Raw genomic sequence first — 10,989 nt, forward strand, 5'->3', positions numbered from 1 at the left:
TTTCCCTTTTACATTATGCCTAATGGCAAACACCTCGAATAAAAAAAGGTGTTAAGTCTAGGTCTTGATGTGACGTCGTAAGGTGTGATGTCACAACGTGTGACGTCATAAAGTTTGATTTCATGCTTAAGCATTTTTCCAATGAGGGTGCCCCAGTGATCTATAACGTTTTGTTTAATCGGAATCACAGGTGTCGTAAGCACGGTTAGAGGTCGCGCCATTAGGGGATGAGCATCGGTGTGTGAAAAGACACACACAAAAAACAATGAAATTTGTTTTATGTCGTCGTAGGCAAAGCGGAAGACAGACCTGTACTCCAGGCTGCCGGTAGATGATCCATGTGCCTTACAAAAAGAGATCTACGATATTTGTATTAATTAAAGCAGTTGGTTCATACAATTTCACTCGTTTCATACTACTGCTGGCTTCATTTAGCACAGGCCTCATTTTCATAAGCAGTGAAAATGCAGTCAAAGCTAGGGACTCACAACGCGCGTGACTAATCCGTTATGAGCCTAAACGACGCGGACTAAAAATGGCGTCTCTAGTTCCACCCTTCGTCTCTTCACTACCACGCGCTGAATAGTTACTGCCTGAAACCTGCATACGACATGTCTCATAAGTGGCCAGTCTTATTCCTGCGCTTAATGGCACATATCTGGGAGCATTTGCTCAGGCCCATGCTTATGCCTGCCACTCAGAGGAAACTGCTCCTGGAAAGGTTCATGAGCCGGAATGGACTTTTTCTTTGGTACCGGTTTCTATAATTTGCTTTCCCGTGTTTAGTTCCGTCCCTGTGATTCGTACTTTGCGTTTTTATCAGAAACATCATGCTAATTCGCCGAGGTGCATTCATTTCTACAGTGTATTTTAATTCAGCTTCACAGACAACTAGCCCATTGAACTGAATTTTCGAACACTTCCTGTGAAACCTGTTTATGACGCCACATCACGCACATAAAGTTTTAAAAAATGGATCACTTTGAAAACCAAGACAGAAAGCCTTGAGCTGCTTTTTACTCCATTAGGTACTATGGGACTAAAAGGATGCAGGACAGTGCTGGAAACAGTTCCCTTTCAAAAGGCTAAGAGTACGTGGTATTTACGCAGTTTCCCCTGGCATCATCGGCATCAGACTGACTACGCCTACTGCAGGGCAAAGGCCTCTCCCATGTCTCTCCATTTAGCCCTGTCCTTTGCCGGTAGCGGCCACCGTATCCCCGCAAACTTCTTAATCTCATCCGCCCACCTAACTTTCTGCCGCCCCCTGCTATGTTTGTTATCTCTTGTAATCCACTCCGTTACCCTTAAGGACCACCGGTTAACTTGCCTTCGCATTACATGCCCTGCCGAAGCCCATTTCTTCCTCTTGATTTCGATTAGTATGTCATAAACCCGCGTTTGTTCCCTCACCCACTCTGCCAGCTTCCGATCTCTTAACGTTACAGCTATAATTTTTCTTTCCATAGCTTGGTGCGTTTTCCTTAACTTAAGCTGAACCCTATTTGTTAGCCTCCACGTTTCTGCCCGAAATGTGTCTTCTGAGACCTCTTTAACTAGAGCCCGACATGCTTGGTGTAGAGGGCTATCATGTCATACATTACCTCATCTAGAGGCAGCGAAGTCTCCACTGCCATCTTGCTTACCGTAGCTTATGAGTTGTTCTCTAGGTTTTGTTTTTGTCGAGACCTCATTGAGAGCTCTGCTTGTATGATCACAACAGTTGATATGTGCTTTCAATCTGCCCAGACTTACACCTGTGGTTTTGATAACCACGGCATTGTTATAGCTTCTTTCTCCTCTTTCCGCCAATCGTAGCGTGTCATATACTGCATGGATATTGTGTAAGAACATGAACAGGCCATTTCTTCGCATGGAGATTTAGTAGTTCCCAGCACAGCTGTCAGTCAGGTCAGTTCCGGCCATATGCTCATTTTATTTCGCTAAAGCTATTGATTCACGTGTTCTGCTCTGTACTGCGCCTCCTTTTATCAGCTTCGCAAATTATCCTGTAGCTGCTGCGAAAGGGATTCTATAACAGCAGTCCTGACTCATTATTTGCACATTTCACTGAACAGAGCTTGTCATAAGTCCGTGGTATCAAGTGTTATTCAAAATGCTTAATTTTTTGTCGTTCCGCATTCACGCTGTTTCACCGTTGGAGGCTTTTTCCGTGATCGCCACCGCGACAAAAATCATGATCTTAAGCAAAAACCCAACCACTTTCATTTCGGTGAAGTACCTTTCAGCAATGAGAAATGTAGCTGTCTGTAAACAGAATCCTGTTTATGGTTGTACAATTACTCTCGTACCCGAACCTGGTGTGCCGTTAACAAAGAACTTCGTGTTTTAACAGTTATGGAAACGGCCAAAGCTCCGCTACAAAGTGTTTGGTAAAGTGTGCACCTGTCAGATGCAGCCGCAAGTTCACACAAGCACAATTAAGGCCCTCAGGACACCACAGTGCATTTGGAATTCCACGCACTGGCAGCGGCAATATTTCCATGAAAGTAACTTTACACACACACCAGTCCCAGCTATACTTTCTCAAAGTAACTTTCGCACTTGCATAGTTCGCCATAACTTCTCAAGGATTAAAATGAGAAAGCTTCTATCGCCTTGTCGACAAAAGCGTGCTCGAGAAATGGACGCTGTTTTTAATTGCGCACGCTGCTGAAACACTAAGAGCACAATCGCTGTCTTGAGTACGTGGCTAGCATTTGAATCTATCCAAACGAATGGAGTGCGTTTCTATGCAGGAAGCTTATTGTAACAGAAGCTGTAAGCCTTGAAAAGAATGTACCACTTTGAGAACCCATCGAACAAGGAGGTTCCGTATTTATTTATCCGCTGTACATTGGTTATAAAGTATCTTCTGGCGGGCTAGTTGGTTTGAATCGCTCATATTTAAAACTGCGCGAACAAAACAAGGACCGAGCAAGAACACAGTAACACACACAAGCGCTTGTGTGTGTTACTGTGTTCTTGCTCGGTCTTTGTTTTGTTCGCGCAGTTTTAAATATGAACGATTGGTTATAAGTTAGAAAAAGCGTTTCACCTTCATTATTTGCGTGTAATGTTGAAATCTGAAGATTTCTTGGCTCTTTTTCTAAAAAAAGTCTCAAAGTGAAATGCGTTTCACATGTAGTCTTCGCCGCCCCCAAGAAATGACCCCGATGAGACCCATGTGCATTGCGAATAAAAATAATAAAATCGACATATGTATAAAATTCGTGCTGCGATTCTGAGGGCTTGCTGAACTCCCTTTGGGTGGGTCATATTTTCTATAATACTAGTATTTCGCTGTACGACAGCATATTCATGGGCCATGGTGCGGGGGGAGGGGGGGGTATTATATTTAATGATACCGTGGTACTAGATAGGGGTTTACTTGAATTGCAGTAGGCTTGAATGACGATCTACTTGCGAATCTATAGCTGTACTAGCCCTATTCATAGATGAACCTATGCATCTGAGTGAACGATGAGTGTAGTGAAAGTGGCCAAGTGGTCCATTATGCGGGTGGCACTCAATAAACTACTTTTCAGACCGAAAGCGCAACACGGAAACGCTCTGGCGGCAACCATGGGATTCATCGTTTCATTATAGATGGGTCGCGGTAGAGCTTACTTTCAAGGAAGAAGAACCATTTAACGTGAGTTTTTCTGTTTTTTAAGCGCAACATCAAACCAGCCACGTTTTGCGCAGTAGCTATTCCATGCGGTTTTAAGACAGCAGCTAATCTAGTACACCCAAAATGGTCCCAGGCACATAAATAAAGTGAAAAGAAGCTTGAAGCAATATATACCTTACTAACCATATTTACTTCATCAGCCCTGGAAAGGATTTGACTCTCATGCTATGTCCCACTGAAGCCTGTGCCCCATCGAATAGTGGTAGCAGAAAATTGTGCCACACTGACAGACGCTACGATATTTATGGCTTTGACGGGAGTGCTTGATGTAGCAGAAGTGGGCTCGTAGCCGTCACTAATGCAGAATGCCTTTTTCTAATCAAGTTTAAAGCCTAATAAATCTTGTTTTGTTTGAAATCCAAATCTGCTCTATGAAAGTAGCATTAGGTGCTTGCAGTCGTCCGCCCTCCTGTTCCTCAATATTTGCTGTTGATATTCTTAGTGCAATCGATAAAATTACAGTGGCTGACCTAAACATTTTGTTCACTTCAGTGGACGATTTTAAATAAATGTGAGAACAATAATTCAATGTATGTTTTATTGTAAATTTTTTTGCACGGGATGTGGTATATTTTTATTTCTGCTTTGTTTTCAAGTTGCCTCAGCTGGTAACACAGACCACTTGAATTGTTCCTTCTATTGCTAACATAATGCAATTAGTGACAGCCACAGCGCCTGATCTCTGCCTGTTATACCTATCTACAAGGTTTCATACAGCCTTTATTGCTATATTTCCTTTGGAGTGTTGTGTGAGTAATGAAAGAAACATCACTAAACATTTATGTGTTTATAAAAATCTGGTTCTATGAAAAAAATTACAAAATTTCAGCTTTTGCGGATGTTTGGCGTCCCAACTTTTATGACTGCTCAGTGAATGGCAACGAAATTCACTGAATGACTGAGTTGCAACGCTTATTCAATCATATATTCCAGCGATAGTCACCTAGCCTTACCTACTTTCACTGCGGTTCAGTCAGTAGTTAAAAACGACATGTAAGAGAAAAAATGCTTGTTCCGCTCTACAAAACAAATCCAATCTAAAGAATTCTAGATTGCTTAGCAGGCTCATGCTACTGAATAGAAAACAGCACCCATGTCTCCCAAGGATTCATGTTTACAAATACATCACTGTTCCCTTAGATAGAACCCAGGTCAATTGTGGCCCCGAGTTAAAGAACGATATTATTCAGCGAGCACAATTAAAGACACAAGCGGCGAGCTCATTCTAAGTGATAAGTTTGGTTTGGTTTTATGGGGTTTAACGTCCCAAAGCGACTTAGGCTATGAGAGACGCCGTAGTGAAGGGCTCCGGAAATTTCGACCACCTGGGGTTCTTTAACGTGCACTGACATCGCACAGTACACGGGCCTCTAGAATTTCGCCTTCATCGAAATTCAGCCGCCGCGGCTGAATATCACAGTAACAGGTAAAAAGCTATTATCCTCGAGATCGTGAGAATCGTTCGACGCCTGGAGTAAGGAAATCTGCTATGCAATGTCTTTCTGCTTTGTTCAATAATTATTCCCCTGACTTCACCGAGTGCTGAGCTTTTCCCGATGGACCTTATTGTCTTCGATGTTGCTGGATTTGGAAACATACGACCAAAAAGGGAATCCCCTTCGTGACGCGGTGTTAATAATGTAAATTCCAAGTTTCTTAAAAAAGCGACAGCGTGTTATGCAACAATACTGGTTCCATTATTTTTGTAGTCTGTTCAGACAGCAAATGTAGAAGACTTTTTGGTTATCCAGTGCGGATTAATCCGACCAACCGTACGATTACCACTCGTACATCTGACCTCTGACAAAATAATGTAGCGGTAGTATTTGTTTAACAGTACCTTTTGCGGGGCTAGTTGGTGTGACATTGTGTTCAGGAAAGTAAAAACAGCGCTGAATTCTACACAAAACACACAGAAAGACGGACAGCACGGGCGCTGTCGTATTTGTAGTAGCATTTGTTTCCCGCACTATAACAATGCCACTTGGTAGGCGATGAAGACTTGAAGCATCAAATGAAACTGAGCACGCAAAGTCTGCCTTTTTCTTAAAAAATGCTTTTTCCCACAGATCTCATTCGAGTGCTCAATGGAAGCACGGCAACATACAGTCATTCCCCTATGTGCCGTCAGCGCCATCCAGCTACACAGCTGTAAGACTGCAAGAAGTAAGTTTTAGTTTTGCTGTTCCTGCCTCTGATTAAGCCGCGGCTAACCAGATTTCATCCCACATGCCCTGCAATATCACAGTAACAGGTAAAAAGCTATTATCGTCGAGGTCATGAGAATCATTCGACACTATTGCCTGGAGGACCCCCTATGAGGGGCATTTCGCGCTTCGTGATTAGGTTTGATTACATTAAACAAATTTTGACGACATTATTTGGACTTGACAATATCGCAAATATAACGACCCCGACACGCAGTTCTATCGCTATACTTGTGATGCTCCACGCGACCAGATTTATCTAGAAGGATCGCAGCAAGGCTGAAGTGATCCTACATTGTTCCATACTTGGGGTCACTCTGCACGCCGCATCTTAAAAGTCGGAGTCTGCTTTAAATTACGCACAGCCAAAAGCGGCCGCTATTCCGTCATCCGGCCGCCATCCGGCAGCTACCCCACTGCTGAGTCATTCAATTCTTTGCGGGTGCGAATCAGACCAACTAAACAGTTTCCTTTGGAAGCCATTGTCGCTGTGCTTCTGCTTGCCTGACTGCATTGACCCCGTACTATGTAATATCTCGTGGACGTAACGACCTGAAATCCTGCTACGTCCTCCGCAGTAGACCCTGGTGCACAGTCAGCGCCTGTAGTGCTTCGCTAGCCCCGAGAGCCACCGACTTTCCATGGACAAGCGCGCAAAAATGTAGTGGACGTGCAGCACCGAGTGGCCGCGCTGAAGGCCTGGGACGACATCGCCAAACTGTCTAATGTTTACTTTCCACTGAATGGCAAAGCTAGAACACGACCTGGACGACCTTCCAGAAGCAGCTGCTGGGAACTTTCAGTAGTGTCGTGCGGAAAAAAAGCGGGGAGGCTCTCCCGCATTCACGAATTCAACACCGGAATTCGATAAGAATTCAATCACGAATTCAAAACCCAACACCCAAAAGAAATGAAGCGTCTTTTGATGCGCGACTTTTGAAAAGAAACTCACCCTTCTGATGCGTGGTGTGAAGGAGTTCGCGGCCTGATCCAAAACCCGCCAAAAACCGTCGCCGAGTTTGTGGTGTTCGCTTCTACTGTCGAGAAGACCCTTTACGCCCGGACCCGTCTGTGCAACCGACCACTTCAAGTGCTCTCTGCAAGCCCCATAGATGAGGCGCCAAAAAGCGGGGATCACCTGAGAGATCTAATACGCGAAATTGTTCGGGAAGAATTATGGCGGCTGCTGCCTGCTCCAGGAAAGCAGACTCAGGTGGCGTCGCTCACGGACATAATTCATGATTACGGACATAATCCATGCTTGACTGCCCGTCACCGCTGACACCAACGGAAGCTGAAACCATAACCTACGCCACCCCACTACGCAGTCCTGCGCCTCGAAGAAACCCCCTAAGCGCTCTTCGACGGGAGCCAGCTCTACAAGAACCACACCCCATACATCCGGCAGGCCCATCTTACTAGCGGCACAACGGCATAAAAAATCTTACGACTACAGGACTCCCGGCGACCGCCCACTCTGCTTCCATCATGGCTTTACCTACCAGTACTTTGTCATTGCCCGTACAGACGAATCAGCCTACGCGGTTTCGCCATCAACGCCCCCAAGACCACGGGGAATCGACGAATAGCTGTGTAGAAGTGAGTACGTGTAGTAAAGCCGTCTTTCCCGCTCCCTGTCGCCTTCAAACATATCTTTTACATCACCGGTCTACAGCTAAGCCCGGCTGTCCGAGGAAGGTCTCTTGGCCCCCGTAGGGGCAACGAAGCAAAGCAACCTGTGGAGGTTAGGTTGCTTACAGAGGAAACGGCGAAGGTCCTCCAGCAACCACGTCGCAGGGAGACGCCCGCATGCCACCTATAAACAGGAGCTCAACCACGACGCTGTCTGAATTCAGAATGAGGTTGCCACCTAGAAAGTCATCGGCGACATATACGACCGACGATTCACATACCCGACGAAGCTGGGACCAGACGCCGAGAACGGCGTGCAACGAAAGAACCTGCCGCATCCACATGCAGCTATACAGAAATAGCCACATCCGACTTGTATGTTGCTATCGTTGGATCTACAGTTACCGCTCTAGTCGACACACGAGCTGGCTATTCGATGATCAATGGAACATTCGCTGCGCAGCTGAGTAAAGTCACGACCACTAGGGACGGCTCACAAGTCAGCCCCGCAGGAGGTCACCTCATTACACCACCAGGACACTGTACTGTGTGAGTGACCGTCAAGGAACATACCTATCCCGCGGCCTTCGTAGAGCAACAGAAATACTCACGCGAAGTGATCTTGGGCATGAATTTCCTTTATCAGCATCAAGTGATCATCGACTTGCGATCCAAGCTGATCACGCTTTCAACAAACGAGGCAATCCCTTCCATGACAGCTCCGACGCATCACGTTGTCCTGAATGTCTTGAATGAAAAAGTGAGCGTCATCATCGCTATAGGTGCCACAGAAGCCGAGAATATTGAAGCTATCATCGAAGGCAACATGAAGTTGCTTCTAGACCAAGTGGACGACATCGCAAGAGGCATTGCCCATTTCCGCTACGACCAGGCTGAAGTGCTACTCACGAAGTTCCGCGAAGAATATGGCACGTCAACAAAAAAATGACGATCGCTTTCTTGCACGAACTATCGGACGTTCATGATGCCTTCGCCCTCTCAGGTCAAGTCCTGTGTGGTCCACCTAAGGAAGATCACAAGCGTGTTTTCTATATGAGCCCCGCCCTGCTTGGGAACAGACAAGACCAGACCCGCAGTCTGCTTCGAAGCTGCAGCGAGTGCTTCTCGTCATCGCCCAAGCTCTGACAAACGTCGATTGCCAAAAATCGCATTGTGACTGCCAGCACACCCGGCCTCTCCTCCGAAGCCCATACCGTGCATCGCCGCGAGAACGGCAAGCCATCCGGGACCAAGTGGAAGAAATGCTTTTGCGAAGACATCATCCAGCCATCGAAGAGCCCCTGGACAGCCCCGGTCGTCCTCGTGAAGAAGGACAGCAATCTCCAGTCAGCAATCTCTAATCAGGTCACGCCACTGGCCACCGTTCGAATTGGACGAATGGACGAGAGTGTTCGGCCATTGAAAGTTTGCAGCCTGGATAGGGCGGCCGGTGAAGCGTCGGTTCAATCTCGAGGCGACGCTAGCGATGAGCCCGGGCTTGCTTTACGCAATGGCGGGCGCACGGCGCTGGTTTTCACGGGGGCCAGGGTAATGTGTGCTCTCAAACACAACAGCGCAGAAAACCGCCGCTATCGCGCAGTTTCCACCGCAGACCGATAAGAAAGCTTTGCGCATATTCCCGAATATTTGTAAAGAACTTTTTTCCGCAACGCCAGACTATTTACCCAGCTAAAGAAGTCGGGTGTACGATTGAAATGGGAAGGTCCGCAACCTGAATCATTCCAGGAAATCAAGCGCTGCTTGCAGTAGCAGCCGATGCTTGTACTCTACGATGAAAACAACGAAACCGAAATTCACAGAGACCAAGCAGCGAGGGGCTAGACGTCGTTCTTGTCCGCAACAATAAAAGCCGCAAGAGAATAATAGTGTGTGCCAGCCACTCGTTATGAAAGGTACAGGCCACCTAGTCCATGACACGGAAGGAGTGCCTTGCGGTAGTGTGGGCCACATCGTTTTTCCGCCCGTACTTAAACGACAGACCTTTTAACGTTATACGACAGGCGTTGTGACTGGCCATCACGTGCTGTGGTGACTCGCCAGCTTGAAGGACCCGTCTGGCTGCCTCATTCGATGGACCTTACGAAACTAAGTTTGCCATCACCATTCTTTAGAAGTCCGGAAGCAAGCACTCCGACGGCGATTGCCTGTCACGAGCCCTTGTAGATGCAACGCCGCAGAGCGACGATAACGTAGTAAAGAACGTTGTTGTTGTAAACAATGCATTGAGAATTTCGGACAGCTCTTTTATTATCCTTGTGATATTTCTTGTTTTTTTATTGCGGCCATCCACACAATATTCCAGGAAATTAATAAATAAATAATAAAGAAAATAATAGTGTGGGTTCACATTACATAGCTACAGCTGTGATCGTTGTATTCTTGAATTTCAGCTGCAAGGAAAAAAGATTTAGGTGTTTAGGGTTCAGCGTGGCTATTACACTTTTGGCGGCATAAAGATACTGTATGTACTCAAACTCAAGCCAGTTCTCTGAGAAATCTCTGTTACAGATAACATAATAACACTTTTCAATGTATATTACCATTGCATTAAGTTGCGTTTATGTTTTTAGATGCATCAAGAAGTGGTCTTGCCTTACAGTTCCGTTTCAGCAGCATTGCGATTTCGAGGACGGGTTCTGCACTTGGTTCAACGGAGCATTACCATTCGAACAGGTTTTGTGGGCGCAAGAATGGGTGTTCGCTGGAGGCGCCGCTAAGACTGCACTTCCGCGACCCCGTAAGGACCACACCCTTGGGAACGCTACAGGTAACGTCTTCAGCTGTTTCTCTCTAACCTGTAGCCTCGTTCCGGTAAAGAAGCCTTTTGAGCAATTACTCTTAACTGTAAATTCAAAGAAAAATCTCTAAAAAGAATGTGATAATAAAGATTATTATAAAAGCGCCACCCAAAACAACAGCGGGATGCAAAATACGAAAAGGCTACTTTGCAGAGGATCGACTTGTGAACGGACGGATATCTAGGCTATAGACAGCACGAAGTAATTTTTTCACGAGATAGCGAGAAACTCTAATGAAATACAGAGAATTTAGCCGGCGTTTAAAAATCGCTGGCATGCTACTCTGCGTAGGGAGGGGAATTTGGGAGATACAGACAAAAGGAGAGCAGTGTGGAAAAGGTAAAAAAAAAAACGAAGATAAAATGCGGCCATGAAATGAGTACAAGGATGCAACGGCGAGTATTGATGTGTGAGCGGCAGCTCATCCCCGCCGACGGAGATCCTTCGCCGGAGGGCGAGCAACCCGAACTTTGAGTCAGAGCAACCCGAGCCGCCCGTGGGAGGAGAGAGTGATGTGAGGAGAGGATGAGGAGGACGAGCGCTCGCGCAGCGCGTAAAGAACAGACTCAGGTGTTGGACGCGAAACAAGCAACACGGCCTCTTGTTAACCCAGTGCTCCTTTGTTACGGAAAGACGA

The 10,989-nt window shown here is 46.2% G+C and overlaps 1 protein-coding gene across 1 annotated transcript in view; it reads left to right on the forward strand.

Moving 5' to 3' along the window:
- Positions 1-10,667, forward strand: part of LOC149370476 (MAM and LDL-receptor class A domain-containing protein 2-like) — a 42,905-nt gene extending 32,238 nt beyond the window's left edge. Inside the window, exons 6-8 of the mRNA XM_089583384.1 lie at positions 3,549-3,655; positions 5,764-5,860; positions 10,154-10,667. Coding sequence (XP_089439510.1) covers positions 3,549-3,655; positions 5,764-5,860; positions 10,154-10,422 — 473 coding nt within the window. The 3' untranslated portion in view covers positions 10,423-10,667. The remainder of the gene's footprint in view (positions 1-3,548; positions 3,656-5,763; positions 5,861-10,153) is intronic.
- Positions 10,668-10,989: the final 322 nt, after the last annotated feature.

Source organism: Amblyomma mixtum, chromosome 1 (assembly GCF_055824585.1).
Source record: "Amblyomma mixtum isolate Tamu chromosome 1, ASM5582458v1, whole genome shotgun sequence".
NCBI lineage: Eukaryota > Metazoa > Arthropoda > Arachnida > Ixodida > Ixodidae > Amblyomma > Amblyomma mixtum.